The sequence below is a fragment of the Uloborus diversus genome, chromosome 9 (genome assembly GCF_026930045.1).
Source record: "Uloborus diversus isolate 005 chromosome 9, Udiv.v.3.1, whole genome shotgun sequence".
Classification (NCBI taxonomy): domain Eukaryota; kingdom Metazoa; phylum Arthropoda; class Arachnida; order Araneae; family Uloboridae; genus Uloborus; species Uloborus diversus.
In genome coordinates, this window is record NC_072739.1 from 33357086 (window position 1) to 33384894 (window position 27809).

At 37.0% G+C, this 27809-nt stretch overlaps 1 protein-coding gene across 1 annotated transcript; it reads left to right on the forward strand.

Annotated features, from left to right (window-relative positions):
• Window positions 1-302: 302 nt before the first annotated feature.
• On the forward strand, window positions 303-27809 carry LOC129229774 (putative inorganic phosphate cotransporter). Its single transcript, XM_054864147.1, has 10 exons — window positions 303-426; window positions 554-796; window positions 2468-2545; window positions 2578-2653; window positions 4510-4641; window positions 8514-8653; window positions 9779-9911; window positions 11281-11436; window positions 23423-23508; window positions 27004-27809. Exons 1-10 carry the CDS (start codon window positions 310-312, stop codon window positions 27199-27201), a joined length of 1359 nt encoding a protein of 452 aa, XP_054720122.1. The 5' UTR covers window positions 303-309; the 3' UTR covers window positions 27202-27809.

Consider the following 27809-nt stretch of genomic DNA (forward strand, 5'->3'; position numbering starts at 1 on the left):
AATTATGTTGTGGTAACTCGATGCGGATAAAGATTCTGCATATAAAGAAGTAATAACCTGAAAATTGCCATTTTTGGACTGACGTTAGTCTGGCTCCGAGGTACAGACATTAAAACTCTATTCGTCTATGCATACTATTTCTTTTCATGCTAAATTTTGTGCCCACAATTTTATTATTTTATTTGGTGTAACTCTTAGCTTTCATCTCTTTTAGGAATCCCGGCGAGGTACGCCATGTCATGGTGGAGTTTTCTCGGTATTTTCAACGTGTATACCATGCGGGTGAACTTAAGTGTCGCCATGGTTGCCATGGTGAGAAAGACATTCCATCCTGACCTTCCATCAGAAGGAGGGCTAGAAATCGCCTGCCCCAACCTTCTCGAGTCACGACAAAGTGTAAACTATTCCAGTGTAATACTATCGTCTGTAAGTTAATTCCTATCTTGGACATTTAAAAATATAAAAGTAACAAACAATTTAAATTTACTCAGAAACTATGACGTTTATGTTGCTGCAGGGTTGTTTATATAAACTACTTCTTGTTCCGTTCCAGACTTCAACTTATGGTGAATTCAACTGGGATTCTGACACTCAAGGACTGATCTTGGGCTCCTTTTTCTACGGTAACATAATTACACAAATACCTGGAGGAATGGCTGCTGAGAAATGGGGAGCAAAGTGGTTGTTCGGAATAGGGGTTCTCGTCACTGCCATCTTCACTCTGCTCACTCCTTTGGCAGCTCGATGGAATGTCTACGCTCTTATAGCCGCAAGAATCATGGAGGGGCTTGGAGAGGTACATTATGTTATGTGTCTCACAGCATTAAATCAGAAGTACATTGATTGAAGGTTACTCTGATTACAACAGTTCAGCAGATAGATCGTCGGTTATTCAGATCACAATAGTTAATCAAATAGATCTCCAATTGTTCAATCCATTCAACACAACACTTCTACAAATAGATCACGAGTTACTCTGATAACAACAGTTCAGCAGATCAAACGCCGGTTTTTTTCAAATCTCAACACTCAGAAAATTGGTCGCTAGTCACTCTGATTACAACAGATCAGCGGATCGATCGTAGGTCATGCCGATCACAATGGTTCAGCAGATCGATGTCCGATTAATCAATCCAGATTACAACATTTCAGCGAATAGATCACGAGTTATTCTAATTGCAGCATTTCAGCAGATCAACAGTCGGTCATCCAGACCACAATAGTTTATCAGATAGATCGCCGATCATTCAAATCACAACACTGCAACAAATTTATCGCGAGTCACTGTGATTACAGCACTGTGAATGTGAGTTCAACAGATCGATCGTCTGTCGTTCAGTTCACAGTAGTTCAGCAGATTGATCGCTGGTCATTCAGATCACAATACTTAGACAAATAGATCGCGAGTTATGCGAAATGTCATGTGTCAATAACATAATCATGCTATGCTAATAGATTATTGCCCATGTTGAGTATACTAAGATCTATAACCCCCCCCCCCTGCAAAAAAAATTCCAAACATTATTTTCCACTATTTTGCGGCTTGCATTAATCTCAAATTTCATGTACAAACATCATGTCATTTTATATCAATGATGTCACGTGACAATTACATAATTATGCTCCACGCTGATAGGTAATTGTCCATGCCGAATATACCATGATCTATAAACCTGGAAATAACTCGAAATATTATTTTCCATTCTTTTACGGCTTGCGTTGATTTTGTATGCCACGTACTCTAGTGATTTCATGTTAAACATTTATAACGATAAAAGTTTGTTTTTTGACTTTTTGAAAATAATCAATTTTCGCGATGCTGGTATTTTATGTCAATCTTATACATATAAAATCTGAGTATCTATCTATCTATCTATGTCCAAGCTTCTTCTCCCGAACGACAGTGAACTGACCATCGAACCAGGTATCGATGGATTCGTCATCTTCCCGTCTTCATGTTTGGCTATTTAACATAATCCTCCGATAATAATTAGCGGAGATATCAATTAAAAATTATTAATTATGACTCTTAGATTTCAAAATAAAATCCATATTTTTCGAAGGCTTTCCTCCATTCAAATTATTATTCAGTGCTTCATCTCAACTTTCGGCAACAACGCTTTTATTAAAATGTATAGCGTGAAGAAAATCATTAAGATAAAAGATCTGTTGCCATTTTTTTTCTCGAATATGAACAGGTAAAATTCTTGTTTTTGTTTTGAGGCTTTTCGTGTAATCAGGGGATTTAAAATGTTTACTTTTTTTTTTGGGGGGGGGGGGGGGGGTTCCGCAATCTGCCGCAAAATTTCACTGACTTTTTTTTTTTTTTGGTTCAAGCCTGAGTGTTGAACTCGCGTCACTTGACATAACTTTTATTTTCGAGGTGGACCGTGCAAAGCCGGGCGACGCAGCTAGTACTATCATAAAATACGTTTAATAATGAAATTTTTTGGATTTGATTTTTCAGGGGGTCACATATCCAGCCATGAATGCCTTCCTAGGTCGCTGGGCTCCCAAATACGAGCGAAGTCTTCTTTCTAGCTTAGTCTACAGTGGGTGGACCCTTAGGGACAGTAGTTGCCCCTTTCTCTCTCTGGTTACCTTAGCTCTTCGAGTTTCTTAGGTGGTTGGCCTTCTGTCTTTTATGTGTTTGGTAAGTGAATCAACTGCCACTAAAGTTTTCTTAGGGGGCTAAACAACTTTCAATAATTTTTTTTTTTTCATATTTCAAGATTTTAACATTTAAGTTTTAATACTAAAAAACAACAAATCTATATTTGAAAATTAGAGAAAACAAAAAGTATTTTAATACTTCTACTATTAAAACTAATAAACAATTATTAAGTAACTGAAAATATTTTAAGTGCAATTCTATGGGTAACTGATTGATATTTTTAGAGAAAAATAGTGTGTACTTTGTAACATTCAACTCAAAATATACGTTGTGCAAACGATCTTTTCTCCTGGGTTATTGTATTTTTTAAGCTGAATTTAATGGTATAGTTGAAGTCTTGAAATTCATTTCGAATGATTAAAAGAAAAATGTCAAAAGCATGGTAACTGACTGACATGCTACTGCTTAAAATGTCAGTCAGTTACCGTGTTTTTAACAAATTTTTAAAAATCAACCAAATTGTATTTCGAGAATTCAATTAAACCATTAAAATCTGCTTAAAAAGTACAATAATCCAGGAGAAAAGATCGTTTGCACAACGTATATTTTGCGTTGAGCATTAAAAAATACTTCCTGTTTTGCAATAAAAATGTCAGTCAATTACCCGTGAACTTGCCCTTAACTAATTTAACTATAAAGACTGATCAAACAGTAGATTATGCTGATAAATTGCAATAAAGCAAATAATTTGTGAAATGTCTTTATTGTTTTTTTAGTAACTTTGGTTATCCAATTTGAAGCCTTGAGGTACTCGATTGATCGATGAGTTATTGATCGCTACTGATTGATAACAAAGATGTACGCATGTAGGGGCATTATCTGGACCTGTTAATACAATAAAAGTGCATTCGGCGGTCTGTCATATGGGTTACAAAATAAGTATTGAAATATATTACAAGCAACGTTTTTTAACTTTCGAAAATCATTCATAAATGAGCAACTTTATGCTTTCTGAAATACATATAAAGTAATATGCACGTCTATTATTCAAAATAGCATTTCATGTCCACTCTTTTAAGATGCAGCATAAAAGAAATGTTACAATTTCATTCCATAAAGTACGTGTAGTTTTAAATTTTTTCATACTCTGAAATTAAATAACGTAAACCGAATAATTTAACTAATGTTCAGGAATTCTTTTGGAGATATTCCCAGAAAAGGTGGATTCTTCGTTATTCAATCAAGTTTTGGGTTTAGACAATGCAGATCAAGAGGTTTTACCCTTAGAGCAGGAATTAGTAAATAGAGGGAGCAAATTCAAAGCTGGGGCAATGACTCTAAGTCACGTGACTCAACAGCGACGAATGTTTGACACATTTTGATTGAAACTAGCAAAAAACTTGATTTCTTAAAATGTTTTGCTTTAAAATCAGTTACGTGACTTGGGGTCTTTTCTTCACGAAAGTATGTCTTCACTTCCTCTATTTTATCTCTTCTCAATGGTTTTAATAACAGAATAGTTTGGTCCTGATAACTTCCTCTGTGATGCACGAGCGATTAAACCATTTCTTTAGTTAATATAGGTGTGAAGAAAGCTGCTTTACCTTACCAATAACGTACCACGACAGATATTATTCCTGAGTAAATGTAGGATTTCCTTCTCGGGGGGTTCACCCCAAGTAGAAGTGTACTCTACCGAGGTGAGGCGTCGTGTTATCACAGCCATTCTAAAATTATCGTTCAAATTTTAGGATGACTGTTTAATAGTTAAATTTATTAAACAAATTCTTACTGAATATGATTAATAGAATTGATACAACTTTGATTATTTTGTAATGGTTTGCTGCGTTAGTTAAGCAACTCTACTTCGCTGATGAACTCCATTTTTGTGACAGGCGCCCTTGGATGCGTGTGGTTTGTTTTCTGGATCATCTTTGCATACGAAAGCCCTGATCAACATCCTCACATATCAAAGGCAGAGTTGAACTACATTCGATGTGGACAGGACAGACAGGAAGGTGTGGTGAGTTTTAAGACATGAAATTGATATAAAAGCAAAAATAAAAGACGATACCCCCTTTATCCGGTCCTTGTTTATCCGGATCTCCGGAAAATCCGCAGGATTTGAACCCATTCTGTACACATTGATGTTAATTTTAAATGTAATACCAATAACGTAAATACAAGAACGCCAAGCATTGGCTTTTTATTTTTATCTGTTAATGATAAAGTTTTTGCGCAACCGTGCTTCCTTCAAACGTCCCACGTGTTTGAAAAGGCAGAAATTGGAGTCCAATGATTGGACCAATTCTTTGTAAAGAAATGATGTGGAAATTATTTTTACACTCAGAAAATCTTAATGTGTATAGTCCGACCACGAACAAATAGCTCTTGTCACTCATTTGAGAAAACGGGTCCATTTTCCTTAAAATAGGTACAGAAGGAAGAAAAACACGTACCATATTTTGGAGTTTAGCAACATTTTGGCAATATGAAAAAAAATTTACTCCAAGTATATTTTCTTTAAGTGATTATTTAGACCTGAAAGATTTAAGTTGCTGCAATAACTGCGTTGCGTTGGCGAAAAGATAAAAATGACAAGCAATGCATTCTTTACACCAACCCTACTCTAGTCAATTTTCAATTGAAATTAATCACTGGGAGCGTTGTTATCTCTGACCAATGGCTGCTGAAATAAGTAAAACCAAGACCCACCCACTTACGTAGGATGTGACATGTTCATTTGCAAATCGTATTTGCCTGTCCAGTTTGCACCACTTGCAAATTCCGTTCCAACTTTTCTCTCCATATCGCCCCTTCACGAAAATGGACAATTTTGAAACGGGGCGGAGCAAGAGCTCAACTTTTCGTGGTCGAACTATAATACAATAGAGCCTCGCTTATGCTACCCTCCTTCATCCGGATCTCCGGTTACTCCGTAACAAATTTGTAGAGTATTAAAAGTTTTATGTTTATATAAATTATAATTTTAACTTATGACAGTTGAGCTATAGTTGAAATTATCACAGTTGACCAATTTTTCGGTTTCTTTACATAGAAATTAACTTCCACTGTTTCAGTTTGCAAATTATCGGATCCTCAAACGAAAACCAAATTGATTTTTTAGAAAATATCATAAAAATTACTGAATATCTTGAGCTGAAAATTTGGATACCCGAATAAAATCCCTTCTAGATACTATCATTTTCTAATAGTCTAAGGGGGGCTCCGTTCCCTGGTCGTTGACGCTCACCAATCCCTGAAAATTGCTACGTAATCTTATTTGATTGACGATTAAAATCCTCTGTTTGGAAGAATCAGATAAAAATACGCGTTAAAGTTACAACAAAATGAAAATCATCCTCCCTTTTTCGTAGAAAATAGAGTTCACGTAAAGAGCTCATTATAATTAGAGCAATATTAAAACTTCGCTCCCAACCGAAGACAAACAGAACATGATGGAAATACGCATAACGAAGTATTTTAAAAACAAAAAAACTTTGGAAAGAACCCCTTCACCTTGATCTGAACTAACTTGTATCAACTTTCAGTTATTGTAACTAATGTGTTCTTGAGCATAGCAAAACGGCAGTTTTGTACGTTTGAAAAGTAGTTTTCAAATTTATGGTCTCTAGTAACATTTCGCACTTTAGTCCCATGCTTGAAATGAGAACTTTTGTTGAAGTAGAAACCTTTATATCAATTACCCTAATTAGTTGAGAAAACTGGAACAAGCTTAATCTGATGCAGAAAAAAAATATAATTTGAATTTTGACATCTTGAATTCAAATTATGTTTCTCGCAATCACGAGTGTGTGTATGTAGGCGTGTGTGTTTGTGTGTGTGTGGGGGGGGGGGTATGTGTTTGTGTGTACGGGTTATGTGTATGTGTGTGTAGGCATGTGTGTTTGTGTCTGTGGGGGTGGGGGGATGTGTATGTGTGTGTAGGCATATGTGTTTGTGTCTGTGTGCAGGCATGAATGTGTGGGTAGTTGTGTGTATGTGTGTGTGCATGTTTTTGTGTGTGTATGTGTGGGTATCTGTATGTATGCGTGTGTGTATGTGTTTGTATGTGTGCATGTGTTTGTGTATGTGTGTGTATGCGTTTGTGTGTGTGTGTGTGTGTAGTTGTATATGTATGCGCGTGTGTGTAGGACATGGATGCAACCTGGAGACGGCTTTCGCTAGAGATGCAGCATCGTGAGGAGCCCGTCGACGGTGATGGTGCGGAGGGTGGCGGTGGGAAAAATCATAGGAACGTCAAAAATAGTCAAGTGAGAACAATAAGCAATCGTGATTGCTCAAAAAAGCTCTTTCGATTGACATAGAATGTTAAGAGCTGTGGAATATCTTTGATCCTATTTATAGGCATTTTTTGTGAAAGTTTAGCTTTAAAAAAATTAAAATAATTCGAAATTTAAAAAAAAAAAAACGCTCCAAGGAGCAAACCATTGGGACTCCAAGCAATTTTGTATCAAATTTCAAGGCTGTAGGTGCTACGGGACGCAGACCCGCCACAAATAGAATTTCGCAACTTCTTTGACGTGACGTTTTTTAAAGAAAATGTTATAAAATAGGGGTGTAGGGTTGTCTACGCAAAAGAGATCAAATCATAGGGTTGTTGCGATTTGGAACTTCAATGATTGGTTAATTTTGCAGCTATTCTAAAGTTAAAGAAGTCGTTTAGCAGAAATCTGCAAAATCTCTGCAGATTTCTTGCAGAATTTTGTGCAGGTATAACATAATCTATTTCCTGCGAAGACGTCATGTTTTGAGTCGAATAAGCGTCATTTGCGGGATTTTTAGATCTAACTTACAGTTTAAAAAAACTGCAGACAAATGCAAAATTTGAAGATGCCAGCAGGTTTCCTGCAAAAAACATTCAATTATTGAAACTTCAAATCGCGCAATGATCACTTCTGTTTAGCCTTTAACCAGCGTGTTCGCAATATTTTCTCAATACATTAAAAAAAGTAATGGGAAAGAATTAGGAAATTCTGTTTGTGGCGGACCTTCGTCTAGGGGATCTCATAGAACCCACAGCCTTGAAATTTGGTGAAAAATTACGCGTTTCATTCCCGGATCGTTTTATTTATTTATTTATTATTATTATTTTTTTTTTTTTTTTTGAATATCAAATTAGTTTTTTTGTAATTTTTTAAGTAAAAATTTCACATGAACTGCGATTAAAGGGATGAAAGATTTCCCACAACCTTTAACATTCCATGTAACTCAAAATAGCTTTTCTTTCCCTTGCATCAGATTAAGCTCATTCTAATTTTCTCAATTAATTAGAGCAGTAGGTATAAGGGTTTCTGTTTTAGCAAAAATTCTAGGATAAACTCAATTCAAGCATGGAACTGAAGTGCAAAATGTTACTAGAGGCAATAGATTTGAAAACTACTTTTCAACCGTACAAACCTTCCGTTAAGCAATGTTTAGGAGCTCGTTAGCACCTGTAGCTCTGAAAATGGTATAAGTTACTCTCGAAATTTGGAAAAGGAAGCTCTTTAAAGCGTTTTTTTTAAAACTCACTTGATTATGCCCTGTTCCATCAAGTTCTTATTGTTTTCGTATGGGAGCGGGATTTTAATTTTGTTCATTCTCTCGAGTTCTTTATTAAGATTCTATTTTCTACGGAAGAGGGGGGGGGATATTTTTATTTTGCTCTGATCGTAAATCATTTTTTAACTGGATTCTTCCAAATGGACGATTTAAATCTTTGGGAACCAAATAAACAATTTTCTAGAACTAGTGAGCGATATCGAGCAGAGGGCGGAGTCCCCTAGTTATCTAACTTTTTATATCTACCTTAAGAAGAAACTCGATGGGGTTAGTGGGTCAACCAAAGTCGGATCTAAGACTATGAGTGTTATCTTTCATTTGCAGAGAGCACCAGTTCCTTGGAGATCCATCTTACTATCTGGACCTGTATGGGCTCTGGCCATCACCCACTTTGGAAACAGCTGGGGCTTTTACACCCTCCTCACGGAGCTCCCTACATACCTCTCAAACATCTTGCATTTTCATCTGAAAAAGGTAAGTAAACATTAAATTCCTGATTACTAGTAGGGAAATGCGGGGCAAAGTTAAATGGGGAAAGATTTACTATGTTTTTAGCGCCATCTATCGGGAAATGTTTCAGGTAGGGCACGAGACTCGACAGAATTTGTGATAACTGTCCAGATACGCAACTGACACCGAGCCGTGTTTTTGACTGTCCAACTATAAGTGACAAGCAGAATGGAAGTTTTGCTTTCATCGATAGAACTTTATGCCGAAAATATTGATGGAATCTCTAGGCCGTCATCAAGATTCACGGTTATATCTAATACGGCTTTCATAGACAAGACAAAAAAAAAAAAAAAAATTAATAAATTTTGGCATCTTGAATTCAAATTATATTTTTTGCAATTACGAGCGGAATGTGTGTACGTAGTGATGTATGTGTGTGGGTGTATGTAGTGATGTGTTAGCATGTGTATGTATATGTAGTGGTGTGTACTCGTGTGTGTGTGTGTGTGTGTGTGTGTGTGTGTGTGTGTGTGTGTGTAGTATATGGAAGCACCCTAAAGACGGTGTTCGCTGGAGGAGCAGCATCGGGATGGGACGGCGGAGAGGGAGTTCCTCCAAAAATCAAAGGGCAGACGGGCGCCTAAAACGGTCAAGTGAGAACAATAAGCAATTCGCTTAAAAAAACACATGTCGTCTATTCCAATCAGGTAAAAGTTACCCCTGTAGGTCAAAGTATATGATAATGAAAGCAGTTTTATAAAAGTTGATACTCATGTTGTAATATTTTGTTGTCAGTCAACAATTATTTTTATTATTATAAAGTGTTAAAGTTTTTGTTATTAACATTTTAGGTATTTATTGAGACACACTAATGTTTGAGAATAAGCATTTATTCTTTCTTGAATAATTAAATTGAGTAGCAAAAGGAATAAAAGGCATTAGAATCAAGCATCAAGACCGAACAACCAGATGCACTTGCAATACTGTACATATAGTGTAAGTTAAATTCAGCCGGGTGATGGCGAATTACTTCACTTTACAGATATATATTAGAGGGGTTTCTTTTTATTCCAAAACTTACTGTTTACATTCATAAAAATAAAACCTTTACACACCGTGATTTTAGAAAATGTGTCAATTTCTTTTCAGAATGGAGTTCTTTCTGCTCTTCCTTATTTGACGAAAGCAGTTTTCGCAGTCCTCGCTAGCATAGTAGCTGACAAATTGAGAGCCAAGTCCAATCTACGCATCACCACCATCCGAAGAATCATCAATTCCATTGGTGCGTATAAAGCTCGACCACATTTCACCTCAACTTAAACACATAATACATTTCCTTGAATAGTATTTCAATATTAAAGAAATCTGTCTAAAAAATGAGTTGAGTTTGATATAACTATCAAGATATTAGAATCAAAATTAACTGTTAAACCTTACCTCTCCTCTCTCTGAAGTTACTTTTCATTGCCATGGTTTCATTGCGAATTTAACAAGTATGGATCTCACAAGTACTAAAAGGTGGCCTAAACTGGCAGTAGGGGGGGGGGGGACACTCCAGAGATGAGGCAGTGAGAAGCAAAGGGATGTAAGTGCCAAAATGTAAAATTTGGAGCTAATCAGTACAAATAGCAGGTGAACCTCACCTCAGTTTTATGGCAAGGGATGGTGCTAGTAGCTTTGGTGGGTGCTAAATTTGCAGCATAATTTTGAAAAAAATTTCAATAAAAGTCCACCTAGGAATTGAACTTGAAACGCGTTTTACTCGAAACTTTAAAAAGTCCACTTGCATCCCGTTGCTTCTCACTGCCTCATATGTTCTTTCAAAGACAGGTAACGCAATCTACAAGATAACACATTAACTATAGTTGAGGCAAACCTAACCTGGAGGAATTGTGAAGGCTAATCAATGTGCAAATGTCTTAGAAATACTCATGCCTACCAATGGGCATCTATTTTGTAGATGGATCTTGGGTTTACTTTCATGATGTTGAAATAGTGCTAAGACCATCTGACATTAGCCTTGTCACACTGAGAGGTGCATCTTGCATTCATTTTTTTTTCTTGGAAAATCTTTCTGAATGTAATGTAGAACAGAATTTTTTGTAATTATTTCCGTTTGACAGGCAATAAATGTGGAACTGATTTCATAGGCAGTAGTTTAACTCATTTGTCCAATTGGACATTAGTTCCTGAAGTCGGGGACCAGTGGAACAAGCAGGGCTCCGCCCTCTGCTTGCTTCTCTTGCCAGCCCTCGTTCGCTGCTTGCGGCAGGTGACAATTCATGATTTTAATGATATTTTAATCAATTCATACCTTCTGCCCTTTAAGGTTTAGAGAGGTGAGACAAGTTGGAATGGCTACCCCTGGATGTCCTGTATCTAATGTTCCTAATATTGACCTGGTACATATTGACAGTCCAGAGGTGATAGTGTTAGAAATACACAGACATGCACACACGCACAGATAGACAGGCACAGATTTTAATAGTATAGATGCACTATTACTTTTTCGGTTGTGTCAAATTGAGATTGTAAATTCGTATACTGATATTATTTTCTGCTTTTAGAAAGTGACTTGATGTAATCAGTAAGCTACCTCCTGCCATATGTAGAAGACAAAAATATATCCATGTGTATTTGTTTGTTTTCAGCACTCTATGGTCCCGGTGTAGGTATACTGGCTGTAGCATTTGTGGGTTGCAACCCGGTAGTCATTGTGGTTCTGCTTACCCTCTCTGTGGGTTTCAACGGGTTCATATACTCAGGGTTCAACGTCACCCACGTTGACATGAGTCCAGAATTTGCAGGTAAGCTATAATAAGTGTTACGGAGGAAAAATATTCCCTTCTTATTACAACCCAAGACACAAACACATGCAGCCCAACCGTGGTCCTGTTCAGTTGTGGTGGTCTGATTAGTAAGGCTTTGAACTTGTAACTGAAGAGTAGCGGGTTCAATGCCTGCCTGTTGAAGATCCTCTGTGTACACTAGTGATGACTAGTGCACGTAAAATATTTATAGTCTTCCTCCTTACCTCCAACGCTCCTTCTCCTTCATAGTCAACTCCAAGTTACCATTCCAAATCAGTACCTCTGCGGGCAGGCATTGTTTGACTCCAGATCTGAATCTAAAAACAGAGCTGTCAGGATCCCCATCTAACGGTTAATCCCTCGTGTACTGAAGGTACGAAGGATTCAGAAATAAAGTGAAGGTTTCTAGCCCCATTTAATTCAACTAAACTTGAGTAACTTTCGCTAAAAATTGTAGGAAGCTAAAGTGTAAGTCAAAGTGCTGTTATTCAGCTTAACTTGGCGTCGTTTTAGAACTTGGAGTACTGTTAGGTTTTAGCGACAAAAGTCAATTTCGCGGTGTATGATTTACTTTGACAAACATTCATTTATTAATTCATTTTGCTTTCAATGATGCCAGGTTAAAAAATAACAGCATCATGCAAAGAGATTGTTTCATATCGGAAATTGGAATTTACTCGGAAATTTTCCTTATGGAATCAATTTCCAATTTGGCCGATAAACGAGATGTCAATCCATATTTGGGAAGACTCATTATTATATTTAGGTTTACCAATGAAAATCCTCAAAGAAACGAAGGCACGGAAACGATTGGCCTCCACTGTCACGAGTGCCCCGTAAAGGAATTAAAGCACCTTTCTCACTCGGCATAGCTTTCGTATAGATTGTTACGGACGATGTAGTTGTAGCAGGATTGAACAAAGCCACGAGTCAAGTAATAAAAAATAATTACTGCCAATTCCCGGTACACACTGGGATCACTTTGTAATTCTTTAATTCAGAAAAAATGTTTCAGTTGTCTGAATGTATACTAAAATATGTTCCAAATGTGTTGTGTGAGAAAGCAAGTGTATTTAAATATGCCCTGAGTCCCTGAGTGTTTATAGCTCAGAATATACAGGGTGTTCCGGTTTAACTTGCAAGAACTCTATTTTCGCAACCGTTAGCCCTAGATGTATACTTCTAATTGCAAAAATGGTCAAAATCAGATACAGGGTTTAGGTATTGACAGTTTGAAGCAAAAATAACAATGAGACAAAAAAATACAAAATTTAACTTTTAATACGGGCCCTAGGTCCCCTAACTTAAATTGAGCTCGACTTATGATGTACATTGGCCGAAACAACAATTATTAAACAAAACTAGAAAGTCGCCCGTCAAGATAACGGGTAAAAATAAGACGGGTAAATATTTTGAGTTTTTTATTTTGTGATGTCTATATTACTTTATAATAGTACTAGAAATGCTACTATGACGGGTGAAAATTGCTTCAACATTTGAACGAAGCAATATTGCCTGTGTGGTGATATTTTGATAGTTAAAATTTTAACCCTCACTCCAGTGGACTAACTCTAAACTCCAGTGGATAGCGCTCATTTTTGACCACTTTTTCGATTCTTCATTCCCCTAAAATGACTGTCTTACCAGTAAAACAGTTAAGTTACCGGATCCAGTTCAGCCTTGTTAAAAATAAAGCATTTCCCTGCATTTCAATCGTTATCAAAAAATATTATCAAATTATCATGCCGTGTCGTAAGTTTCATTGTTGGTGACGTGAGGAGCGTTATTCGATCATTCGCTATTATATATATATATATATATATATATATATATATATATAAGGATTAGATAACTTAAAAATATCAGCTATCTCATTGACTACTTTTTGATTTTCTGACAAATAACTAAAAAACAGGTATTTTCTTTGTCTGAATAATTATTTTAATTTTTTGTAGCTTAAAGAAAAAATAGTGCACTAGATAATTTGTTTTTAGACTGAACTTTCTTTTTTTCTTAGGGGTGGGGGGGGGGGAGGGAGGGTAATTGCTTATTTTTTACCCAATTTTTGGCTAATAGCCTTAAAAAAGTAGTATGAATTATCCACTGAATTATCCAAATATACAAAATCCGGATATTAATTTCCAGGACTGAGGTAACTGTAAGAAAACGAAAAGCCGGAAGATGGCGCAAATAATTGCATATTGAAGAGCGTTTTCTTGCACATGGGCAGTGCAATCGGCGACATTCTAAAGTAAGAGGTTCTTGTGGAAAGGCGCATTAAAACGTCGCTCTTCAATTCCTATTGTCATCATAATGCGAACTTTTTCAATTTCTTCCAGCGTGCGTACGGACTGCGGTAGACTTGTGTGTGGATCATCATCGACGCTTTTGCGCTCATCCCGAAAGTGTTTAAACCATTCAAGAGTTCAAGTAAACTTGTTTCAACATTTTGTATGATTCTGCAGCTGTCTTGCCCAGTTGGAAGCAAAATTTAATGCTAATTTTTTGCTCCATTTTCACTCCGATGACAGGAATTTTGAGAGCTATGTTTAATGCGCCTTTCCACCAGAACCACTTACTTAAGAATGACGCCGATTGCACTGCACATGCGCAAGAAAACGCTCTTCAATATGCAATCATTAGCACCATCTTTTCGTTCTCCTACAGTTACGTCAGTCCTGGCCTTTAAAAGCCGGACCTTGTAATATATTATCATTTAAAAAGAAAAATAATGCAAAAAGAAAAAAAAAGCACTAAGTGTCCAAAAAAAAAAAAAAAAAGTCGCGGTTGAATTTTAAACGTTCCAATTTTGGACGAATGTGGTTCGATGAGTATTATAGATATTTGCATAAATCTTTGCTCGATGCAAGCTTAAAATGCGGGTGTTGCATTAGAAGACTATTTAGTTCGAAGTAAGCATGACTGGAATCGGTAGCTGTGTTCCAGGAAGTGATGTAACAGAGTTCAAAAAGGGGCAAATTGTTGGCCTGTACCAAAGTGGGACAAAATGCAAAGACATAGTTGAAATTAGTGGTATAGGATTGCGAACTGTTCAAGGCATTATTAAAAATTGGAAAGATGGCGGAGAAGCTACCTGTTCTCGACATCTTCGTGGTCGTAAATCCATTCTGGACGAACGTGACCGGCGTTCTCTGAAGTGATTAGTGAAGAAAAATCGCAAGAAATCGACCATTTAACTCACAGCACTCTTCAACGAGGGAAGTAAAACAATTTCCAAGCGCACAATGCGACGAGAACTTCAAAAATCGGGACTAAGAAGCTGTGTTGCAATAAGGAAGCCACTTGTGAGTGCCATTAATTGAAGAAAGAGACTGCAATTTGCAAAAGATCATAAAAATTGGTCTGTTAATGATTGGGGAAAGGTCATGTGGTCCGATGAGTCAAGATTAACGCTCTTTCAAAATGACGGACGCGTCAGGGGTCGAAGAAAGCCACACGAAGCAATGGACCCTACATGTCTCGTTCCACTGTGCACTCTTTCGGAGGCAGTGTAATGATTTGGGGTTGTTTCTGTTCATCTGGACTAAAGCCCTGGATCCGTCTCTTAAGTGGCGACACACTTTGATCCATGCACTGCGCGCCGCTTTCGACTGCGATTGGAGGCGGGCAGTCACGTGGGTTCAGTCCGCCATTTTGTGTCGTTGCCTGTTTGATTTCACTGTGCGGAATACTAGATATTTTCTCTTTGCTATTCGTATTTTTCATCAAACGCTATCTTTAATATGAAGATGCTTTGGTGTAGTGCATTAAGATGTTCTAACAGTTCAAAATTACTATATCGAAGTACATTGAAAGATTGTTTATGTATTTTAAATGTTTTCATCAATACTGCTGCGCAATTTCAGATGCTTTATGAAACTCTTGTTGAAATTGTAATATTTTTTACTTTTCATGAAACTGTCTGATGGTTTGTTAATTTTCATAGGATAATAAGGACATTCACTAAAATCATCATAAATAGTTCCTTCAAATATTGTAAAGTTCAACTATGTAACGGCACTTAATAAATTGCTAGCAGTAGTAAAATATTTTCCCTGTTTTCAAAACTGATTTTTCTGAGTTTAAGAAACCGCCAAAATTTAAATATACTAGTTATTTTATTTATTTTTAATGTAAATTTTCTATTGTTTAGTTAGTTTCGAAATGTCTCAATAACTGTAGCAAAATTATTTTAAGAACACGTCGTTTGCTTTTAATTGTGTCATAGCCATGAGTTTCAGTGTGTTGCCAAGTTAATTATTTATCTATTTTGCGCGGAAAAATTAAGATATTAAAAGTATGAAATTATTCATTAAAAAAATTAAGCTTCTTTGAGATTACAGTAACATGTAACTCAAGTCAAGTTATATAATTACGTAAAGAGTTTTTTTCTTTTTTTTTCCCCAGAAAAAATCTGTTTTCGTTTAATTTTTATTTTGATGTCAAAATTTTTTTAATATATATATATATATATATATATATATATATATATATATATATAATTTATCCCAGTATCTGTTAATTTACAAATTCATTATTACTATTTATAACAGTTCGTCACAGATGTAATCTGCACTCATTTATTTGAATTCCTATTGGTATCAAATATTTCAATTATTATTATTTTTTTAATATTGATTTAAAACTGGCTACATTTTATTATCAGTTCGTTGAATTTTTAAGAACTATTAGTACACTTAAAAATCAGGTTTGAATGAAAGGCATTTTTTAATGTAAAATCGTCATGAGAAACAAGAAAGTGTTGATAAAAAAAAAGAAAGAAAACTACACACATTAGTAATATAAATGATACTGCTTTGCATGAATAAGTTCAAACTGTTGCCCACAAATAATTTATGACATAATTAATTTAGCTCACTACTGTTCTACTTAGTAGTGGATTTAAGGGGGAGGCCCGTGCCCCCCCCCCCCCCAAAAGGATGAATTTATTTAAATATTTTATTCACAATTTTTTAATTGACTTCTCCATAGCGTTTTTTTATATAGTTAATTAAACAGAACACAAAACACACATAGAGCATATTTTTAATAATAGCATTTTTATTTGCTAAAGAAGTCATACTGGAGTCTTAGTGTGGCAGAATGCATTTATACATTTAACTCGCTGGTTTTGACTTCAAGGGAACGTAACATCGCGATTCGTCCATTAATTTTTCTTTGATAGAATCAATAACTAACATTCTTCAAAAAATGTGCAGGCGTGCTTAAAAGAGTTATTTTGATCCAGGAAGCTATTTGCGAAATAATAGCCTTTTCTTTTTCAGCTTATAAAAAATGCAAAACCGTTAAAGATGTTTTAGTTGGTTTACTTATTTTTAATGGCGCAAGAGCCCTTGAGGGCTATACTGCGCCAAACGATTTTTTAGTTTAAAATTTATACATAAATAAAAAATCAGGGTATGATAAAAGTAAAAATGTTTTGGAGAGAAAGGTATAAACAACAGTAGTTTAAAACAAGTAATAAAAAACCTGTAAACATTAAAAACTTTATGAAAGGGTTTGAAACAATAGGTTGTCAAAGAACCTTCAGTAACAAGAAAAACGGATAAAATTACATTTTGACGGCACAACCACTAAATTAAAAAGGAGAAGCCAATCTCCCGGAGGAAGGAGTATATATTGGGATGGGGTGGGTCCCCCAGCAACTCTTTCAGAGATGGATTAAAATTATTAAAATATTTAAAATGTATTTGGTTAAAATTTGGGCAGTTGCATAAGATATGCAACACTGTCTGGTTGACTTTACATCTAATACAAATCGGAGCTGGTTCTCGGCATAAGAGGTATTTATGGGTGAACCTGGTATGGCCGATGCGAAGACGAGTTAACGAAACTTGTTCTCTCCTGGTAAGTTGTAATGATTTGAAACCTTTAGTCGATGGCTGGATCGAATGTAATTTGTTTTGTGTTTCGAGATTCCAGGTCCGTTGACAATGCGCGTTAAGACATTCAGATATTGCGTTTTTAATGTCAACTAAAGGGACACTGTCATCAACTAGGATATTTGCGTCTTTGGCAGCTGAATCAGCGGCTTCATTGCCGGCAATGCCTACGTGACCAGGGATCCAGCAAAAGAGTACATGAAAATTATTTTGTGTAAGACTTTTGTATAAATGATAAGACTGAATGACTATGGGATGGCTGTTATTGTTGCAGTGGGTGATTGCTTCCACTGAACTCTTTGAGTCAGTGTATATCACCCACTTTTTGTGAGCGGATTGGGTTATTGATTGTAGAGATATCAATATGGCTTTTATTTCTGCTGTAAAAACAGAGCAAGATGGGTGGGATTGTTCAGCGGTAACTTGACCATTTATTATTGCAGCAAAGCCGACGTGATCGTTTGCTTTTGATCCGTCAGTGAAAATGTCATGATAATCAGAATATTTGCGTTTTGTATCATAAAATATTTGTTGGTAGGCTGTATTGGAGGTAGCCTCTTTAGAGAATTTAGCGAGGTCATTGATGGTAGATGGAACTACTTCACACCATGGTTCAATCAGTTTTATTGTATTGAGAGTATTAAAATCTGACAGTTGCAAATCTGAAAGCACCCGGCGCATTCGGATCCCGAATGTTGGGGTTGCAGAAGGACGATGAAGAAATAAGATAACATTAGATGGATTAAAAATATGAAGGTGTAAAGGGTGATCAGTATAAGGTTTTATTTTGAAGTAGAAGTTCAATGAAAGTTTGAGGCGTCTATTGTTTAAAGATTGTTCATGAGCAAGAATATGAAGACTGTTAATAGGTGAGGTTCGGAAAGCTCCTGTGCAGATGCGCAGTGCCTGATTGTGGATTGGATCTAGAACTTTCAGATAGCTTTTTGCCGTGGAGCCATAAATTTGGCATCCATAATCAAGTTTTGAGCGTATTAGAGCCCTGTAGATTCTTAAGAGAGACTCTGTATCAGCACCCCAGGAAGTGTTCGATAAGACTTTAAGGATATTTAATTTTAGTAAACATTTCTTTTTTAACTCTTGTATATGCGGTATAAATTTGAGTTTGTTATCAAGTATAAGACCAAGGAATTTTCCTTGATCTTTTACAGCTATTGGTTGATTGTTAAGGAGAAGTGTTGGATCAGGATGAAGACCTCTTTTACGGCAGAAGTGGATACAGAAAGTTTTTTGAACAGAGAAAGTAAAGCCATTTTCCTCCGCCCATTGTGTTACTTTATTAATAGCCATTTGAAGTTGCCTTTCAATGATACTCATGCTCGATGAAGAGAAAGATATTTGAAAGTCATCAACGAACATGGTACCCTTGACAGCGGGAGGCAGTTGTTCGATTAAGCTGTTGATTGCAATTACAAAAAGAGTTACGCTTAGTACGCTTCCCTGGGGAACTCCTTCTTCTTGAATAAATGCATCTGAAAGAACAGACTTGACACGTACGCGAAAAATTCGGTCTCTTAGAAAATTAGAGAGAAAGATGGGTAGATTACCTCGTAACCCATACTCGTGAAGGGTTTTGAGGATCCCATATCTCCAGGTACGGTCATATGCTTTTTCAATGTCAAAAAATACGCTCACGAGATGTTTTCGTTTCAGAAATGCTTCTCTTATTGATGTTTCGAGAAGCAATAGGTTGTCTATTGTGCATCTACCACGCCTGAATCCACTTTGATATGGAGATAGCAGATGATGCGACTCCAAAATGTATATCAGCCTGGAGTTGACCATCCGTTCCATTATTTTACATAGGCAGCTAGTGAGAGCTATAGGTCTATAGCTCTCAGGTTTTTCAGATGGTTTATTGGGCTTAAGGATAGGAATTACTGTTGCTTGACACCAGGATTTTGGGAATCTGTGTTCCGAATATATTCTATTGAAAAGATGCAGAATATGTTCTAAAGAGGACCTGCCTAGATTTTTTACCATACTATTGTGAATTTCGTCTGGACCTGGTGATGTGTTTTTTGATTTTTGTAAGGCAGCATTCAGTTCTTGAAGGGTGAATTTTGTGTTGTATTGATTAAAAATGTTTGAATTAAAATCTAGAACTTTTTGTTCTTTGCGTGATTTGATGGTTAAAAATTTTGAGCAATAGTTATTTGCACTGAAGACTTCTGCCAAATAAGTCCCCATGCAGTCAGCCACCTCTTTGTGATCGGATAAAATACGACCGTTATTCTCCAGAATGGGTGCACAAGATATATTGTAGTTGCCAACGATTTTTTTTATTTTACCCCATACGGTCTTTGGTGGAGTGGACGTCGTGATTGTGCTGACATAGGTCTGCCACGAGTCCCGCTGGCTCTTCCGTCGAATCCTTCGAGCTTCAGCACGAGCTCGTTTAAGTGCCACGAGATTTTGTGTGGTTGGATAACGACGAAACGTGTTCCATGTCTTTTTTTGTTTCTTATGAGCCTCCTGACAATCAAGGTTCCACCAAGGCTTAGGATACTTGATCCTGCCTTTAGTGGTTTTTGGTATGGCAGCGTTAGCTGCGTTTAGGATAATGTCGGTTACTCGCTTTACCGCTACATCGATATCAATATCAGTTACGTCTTCTGATTTAATTTCTGCCAACTGGGTAAATGCTGCCCAATCAGCTCGATCAATGCGAAGTCGAGCTTGCTGATGCTGCTGATGGCCGCAGCGTCCAGTAGAGGTTATCCTGATCGGAAAGTGGCCACTGGAGTAGAGACCACCCTCCACCTGAAAATCCCAACGTGGCAGAAAGAAGGTGAGCATATTACGAGATCGATGGCATGGTAAGATTGGGTAGAAAGATGAAAATAAGTGTTTTCACCGTTATTAAGGATGCAAAGATCATTGTCTTCAATAAAATTTTCTATTGTTAAACCTCTACTGTTGGAGTCTGGACTCCCCCAGAGAGGATTATGGCCATTGAAATCCCCCAAGATGACAAATGGGGGAGGAAGTTGATCAACCAGTGTCTGCAACTCCACGCTTCTTAAGTCATAAGAAGGTGGGATATACACAGAACAAACTGTGAACAGCGAGTGAAGGTGAACGCGCGCAGCTACTGCTTGCAGGGATGTGTTGATATTGAGTTGGCTAGATGCATAATCATTGTTGATCAGCAATGCCACTCCTCCACAACGACGGTCTCCTGACAAGCAGTCCTTGCGGTATATGTCAAAACCTTTCAACCTCGGTCTATCAGCAGGGGACAGAAAAGTTTCTTGCAGACAGAATATGGCCGGTTGGTGATATTCGACAAGATCTTTGATGTCTGTGACATTATGCGAGTAACTCTGACAATTCCAAGAAAGAATGCTCAGGGCCATGAAGAGAAAAGGAAGGAGAAACGGCCAGAAGAAGAAAAAGCAGCTCATGAAGGAGGATGGTCCGTCCACCCTTCATCGTCGGATGGCGGAAGATCCTCAAAATCTACATCCTCGTCCTCCTCCTGGGGAGGAGGTTGTTGGAATTTTTCAATTTGGGACTTTGTTAATTTTACTTTCTTACTAGAGAGTAAAAAGTCCTCTTTTTTAAAATTATAAAGTTTTGGGGGTCTCTGTTTAGAGGCTACCCCGATTTTTGCGCGCGTTTGAATATTTTTCTTTTTTTCACTAAGTTTTTTCAAATTCTGTGTGAGTGGTTTCTTTTCATTAACAGTAACAGATACAGTATTTGTTTTTTGTATTTGTTGTTGATTTTGATTAGTTTCCTTAAAAGAAGATTTGGGGCTATAATTTTGTTTATTTGATTTGGTTGTGTTTACAGTTTTGGCATTAGTAGAAGCATCTGTTTGGGTATCTGTTTGTGCGCATACAGACTTCAGTACCTTCTTAACGGCTGAAGCATATGAAACACCTGTTGTTGGTGTGCGGGATTCAACTAGTTTTCTTGCATCTGGATAAGATATTTTTTGTGTTGTTTTAATTATCTGAATTTCTTTTTCTGTGAGCCATTTTGAGCATGATCTGGAGTATGAAGGATGGTCCCCTTTGCAGTTTGCGCATTTGTAACTCTTGTTACATGTATTACTGTCGTGTCCGGGCTCTGCGCACCTGGCACAGGTGTCAGTACCACGGCACGCAAACTTCGAATGTCCAAACCGCTGGCATTTGAAACACCGGAGCGGATTTGGAATATATGGGCGAACTGGGCAAGAGAGATAGCCGGCTTTAACACGTTGCGGGAGGACAGGTGTATTGAATGTCAGAATGACATGTTTGGTGTTTATTATTTCGCCGTTCCGTTTGATGGTGATCCTTTTGACTGAATGTACGTTTTGATCCTTCATTCCCTCCAAGATTTCCTCCTCGGGTGTAAAGAGGAGGTCAGGTTCGGAAATTATTCCCCGTGAAAAATTAAGAGTTTTATGTTCTGAAGTTGTAACAAGATATGAACCGATTTGTGTGATTGCCATTATAGATTTAATTTGTTTTGTATCTTTAATTTCAACTAGAAGTTCACCGCTGCGTAGTTTTTTAACAGATTGATATTCTCCTATTAAATGAGTGAGCGCTTTATTTATCAAAAAGGGGGAAACTTTGCTTAAATTGAGGTTTGGATCGTTGCGTTTAATAAGAAAAAACTTAGCTGTGCTCGACAATACGTTCTGACGCTCCCCGCAGGGGGGAGAAGGGTTATTTATATTATCATCCATAAATAAACCTGGGAACTAGGGGGAAAAGTGGGGTCTAGCCCCTGTGTAGCCCCCCTACACAGAGGTAAGGCTGCGTACGACAGGGTTCGCCTGCTATCCCTGAAGACTCCCGTTTGAAGCACCGACTACCCCCGGTACCACGCAGCCATCGGCACGGTTGACACACCTTGGCTTAGGGGTTTTCGTCCGAATTTGGTAAGTGTGATGAGGGAAGGAAGGAAACAAAAGTCCCTTCCCGCCGATATTCTGTTTGAGCAACTGGGGGTTCACTACTCCTCCCAAGAGCTCGCCCCGAACTCACCACACCGCAAGCCCCCCCACCACGACAAGGTAAACGGACACGGGGGGGGGAAAGATGTTTTACGTCCACATTCAAAGTATATTGGTACATAATATGTATGTTCTTAGAAGTGGATCATTAGCTTAAGGAATCCTAAAAAAATTAAAAAAAGAGACATTTTAAAATAAAGTAATAAAAACTTTGTTATGAAACACCGTATGTGGCAGGGGGAAGGAGGAAGTGCTATTCAATTTCCCGGGTCCCCTCCGAGAGATTTTTCTGTATCCGCCCCTGGTTCTACTACACCAACTTTCTAATAATAAAACGCATATTTAAAACACTTCAAGTAATTTGTCACTCAGAAGGTCTATATGGGGGAAAAAAAGAAATTACCCACCACAAAGTCCAGACCTCAATCCAGTCGAGAATCTGTGAGACGTACTCGAAAAGGATTTAAGATCACACATCACACTTTCCTTCATGTATCAAACGTTTAGGAGACCTCTTGATGGAATTGTAGGAGAAAATAAAAACGAATACTCTACAAAAGCTCACTGAAGCAATGCCACGGCGTATGAAAGCTGTAATACGCGCAAAAGGTGGTCCATCCAAATATTAAGGCATGCTACTTTTTTTTGGACACGTAGTGTAGATTACGCGCTTAATTTATGTAAAATACACACGAAAGTAGTTAACATCAAAATTTAGTCTTCCAAATATAGGAAGAATGAGAAGTTTAGTTGTTAGCAGGAATGATGGAAATGGAAACACCAAAAAGTTTGAAAAATATCTACGAGTGCGGTAATAGTGTTTTTTTCCATCTACCCCATGTTTCCAATAAGCCCATCTGATCCTAAATCATATAAATGTTTCAATATCTAAAAAATGACTTTCATTGAAATCTGAACGGGACACTGAAAAGTCGGCCAGGGGGGGGGGAGTACAATACACATGATTTACTTGCTCCTGAAATCCTAAATAAACAAAGAATGGAAATAAAGGTCGTTTTAAGGGTTGATTCAGTTTTGTAGTCAGTAAGTTTTATGATAATAGTAACACATTACCTAATGAAAACCAATTATATTTTGACTCTAGGAACTTTAATGGGAATTACGAACTGCTTGGCGAACATGTCTGGCTTCTTGGCGCCTGCTTTTGTGGGATGGGCTGTCAGAGATGGAGTAAGTATCTTCTATTAGCATTTCCGGCAAAAAGATTTAGATTCTTTTTTCTCAGGTAGAGGAATAAAAGTGTTTTACTAGACTGTAATATAGGGTGATTCTAAATTGATGGTAGCATGGGTACTAGCACCAGACAATAAATAATTGCATAGGAACATAGGGTAGCTTTTATTTCTGAGAGGCTGAGAAAATGAAAGAAACATCTCCTACGAGTAATGGCAATGAAAGTAAACGCCTCTGCCGTCATTTTGTACCTAACTATGCAGCATATGTTTTGTGTACGGGCGCCTGTGGACTCAGCTGGATATCTCTGGTAATGCTTTAGCCATGCAGCAACACATGAAGTCCACATGCAATACACCAGACAGCTCAGTTATCACAGCCAGAGACTATCGTTCCGTTCTTGTTAGAATTCATCCAGAGGCCGATCTAGAGGGGGGCCTTAGGGACCATGGCCCCTCTCAAAACTTAGTGAGAGTGTAGGATTTTTTTAAGAAGAAGAAAAAAAGAAAAAATAGAATGAGAAAATACCAAAATTTAACACATGAGTTTAACTTTAAAAAAGAAATTTAAGTTTTGATTGAGAAAGAAATTATGTCCCTCTGCTCGAAATAAAACTATTTATCTCTAGAATTTTGTATACATCATCTCTTGATGCCAACTTTAGACACTTGAACGATCTATAAATGCTGCTGTCCTCTAAATACAAGTATTGCTCACGAGATCAAAGAGAGCCTAAATTTGCGTTTTATGGCTTTAATTTCGAAACTTTTCAGAAGAAGAGCCCCTTATTCCCATGATCCTCTACAAATGCCACGAAAGGTAACTAAACATTGATATCTTTTTCTTCAGAGCAATGAATTACACATAAAGAATTTTTAGGTATTCACCTTATCTTAATTTTTATAAATTCATCCTATTTCTGTTGTTATTTTAACGTTCGAACTAAGCAGAAAAACTTGAAGATGGGTAGAGGCGGTGATTTTTTGGAAAAATCGATGATCCGGCACTGTTTGAGAGGTGACCATTAGGCCGAATATCCAAAGAAAGTTTGTTAAAAAAATTCGAATGGCCCCTCCCAAAATAATCGGCTAGATCCGCAACTGAACTCATCAGTCTGGATTAGTGAATAACCGAGCTGGAGGCAGATGCCATCTCATTGAAGCTGAGAGTGACAACAAACGGGTATATAAATTAAATTTATCTCAGCAGCAAGTATCCGTAATATGGTGCGGTTCGACTCGTGAATTGAAGGCAGAGCTTGGGATTTAGCAGTAAGTTACTGCCCCTAAGCCAAGGCTAATGCAGAATTACATGCAATATATCAGACAGCCCGGTTATCACATCCAGAGACTGCAATTTCGTTCCTATTAGAACTCATCAGTCTGGATTAGTGAATAACCAAGCTGGAGGCCTGCACGCAGATCTGCCTTAGCTCGGGGTTCGTGGTGGTAACTTACTGGTAAATACCCAAGCTTTGCTTTCAATTTACGGCTCGAACATGCTTCGGACACTCGCTGGTGACATAAATTTACTTATCTACGAGTTTGTTGTCATTCTCAGCTTGAATGAGATGACATTTGCCTCCTCCTCGGTTATTCACGAATCCAGACAGATGAGTTCTAATAAGAACGAAACTAGTCTGTGGCTGTGATAATCGGGCTGTCTGGTATATTGCATGTGGTTCAGGCAATTGCCCTGGCTTAGGGGCGGAAGCTTAGGGCTAAATAGTAATGATGTTTTTTGCAAATATAACTAATATTGAACTATTTTGTTGTGAGTCAAAAATTCTTTTTGTTACTATAAAATTATTAAGTTCTTGTTTTTAACGTTTTGGATACTAGCTTAGCCCTACTAATACTCGGTGCTGTATTTGTTTATTTAATACTGGTGTACCCGCACGGCTTTGCCCGTAATAGAAAAATTAAAAGGTCTTTTGGTTCGCCTGTATATTTACAAATAATGTATGGTGAATTTTCTCGCCAATTGGCTTGTACCCATGTTACGGTTCCACGTTATGATAATTTCGTACCTCGTCAATTGGCTTGTGCCCAGGTTACGGTTAAACGTTATGATAATTTCGTATCTCGCTAATTGGCTTGTGCCCATGTTACGGTTCCACATTATGATAATTTCGTAATTTACTCGTCCATCTTATGATAATTTTGTTCTTAAAATTGGAATAGAAAAAGAACAGAATCGAATTTTCAAAAAAATCGCTTTGAGTTGCACACCCCCATACAACAAACTAACTTTGCCAAATTTCATGAAAATTGGCCGAACTGTCTAGGCGCTATGTGCGTCACAGAGATCCTGACAGACAGAGATCCGGACAGAGAGACTTTTAGCTTTATTAGTAAAGATTAAGCTTATTTTTATTTTAAATGTTTCGTACAACTAGATAAGTGTATGCGGAGCAAAATGAATGGCGCAAAGTGAAAAAGTTTATTTCGTTTACTCATTCAATCATTTATCAAATCAATTACGTATTCATTAATTAATTCATTTGCATTCCTGCATTTAATATTCATAATAATAATTTATTCGTTCATTCACGGGTTTTCTTGCTTATTCAATAGTTTATTTACTCATTTATTTTTCTCATTTCTTGATTTACTCGTTTATTGATTCATTTGTTTATTGTTGCAGTATCTACTCACTTATTTATTCATTCTTTTATTTTTCCATTCATTTGATCAAAAAAACTTTTAATTAATCAAATAGAAAATATTTCATAACAAAAATTTATTTTTCACAATATCCCATAAAGCAAAAAAAAAAAAAAAAAAGCAAAAATTTTCCACCCTTTTTTTATGTTTCAATACAAGTTTTAATATAATATGCATTGTTTCTTCTTTGTGTACTGTAATTTTGAAAAAATCTTTTCTAATTTGTTCATTTAGAAAAAGTAAAGTCATCTTACCTATTTCACTTTCCCCTACTTTTTTAAACACCATTAATTGGCATACAGCGTTATAATATAGACCTATCTCCAGGCTTCCACATAGACATCGCACTCGTTTATAGCGAAGCTGCATATGACGAATTTATGACTATAAAGTAATAGCTTCAATTCCTCATCAAGTTTTACGATATGTTTTTTTTAAACCTTTCATAAGGAAATTAGAGCTATAATGAAGTTCGTACTTTGCCCTTTCACTTTGAAAGCCCGTGTGTGTGTGACTGTAGGATAATTCTCTTTTGTTTCAAGTATAAAACTGCATGACCAGGGCGGTCATTCCAAGCTCGTCAGCTTGCGAGATCGAGATTCTCGCTCACGTGATCGGTTGTGACATAGAAATGTCGCAAAGTAGCATTCTAATCTACTCGAACTTATCTTGCGGCTAGGTTCGAGTAGATTAGAATGCTACTTTGCGACATTTCTGCGTAACAACTTGCGAGAATCTCGATGTCGCAAGCTGACGAGCTTGGAATGACAGCCCAGTTTTTTGTTCGATTGCAAATTAATACACGTTTCTTGATTTCTCGGAGCAGCAGACACTGAAAAACTGGGGCATCGTTTTTGTGACCACATCTGCCATATACTTTTTCACTGGAAGCATCTTCAACCTCTTTGGATCAGCTGAACTACAGCCGTGGGGAGCTCCGACCAAAGACCTCGGATCTGGAATAGTTGTCCGAAAACCCGAAAAGAAAGAGACTGGAAAAACAAAACGGAGATCATACCCATAGAACATCTTGGCTGCATTTTCATTTCCCGTGAAATTTTCTAGTCGCATTGTCTAGTCTAGTCCAGTCTGGTAGATGGATACTGAAGTTCGCTGCTCGTAGGAATGGATAATGAGCATGTCGAATGTTTTTATAAAGAAGAATGGTAGTAACTGAAATTTTTCAGACTGTAGCAGCTGTTTCATTTAACCGTAGCAGAACCTCGTTTATCCAGCCTTTATTTATCCGGATCTAAAGATTATCAGATAAAATTTATAGCTTTTAAAAAAGAACTGTGATCACATAGATAATCTTAAATTATAATAGCAAGTATGTAACTATATGTACGATGAACATTCGCTTTTTATTTTGATTAAAAATGCAGCTCATGCAGATGTTGTGCAATAAATTCAATAAAATGTAACAAACACTTTATGTAACAAACACACACACAGCTGCAGCTGAACTATAAAGACAAAACGTTAGACTGATCGTGATTTCTTCGAAGCAAACGATTGTTTAAACCAGAAGACAGTGGACCAGTTCTTTGTTAAGAAATTTAGTAAAAAATTGTTTTGATATTTTTTAATGTCTTTTAAATGATTATGTGTTATTTTGCTACGAAATATGGT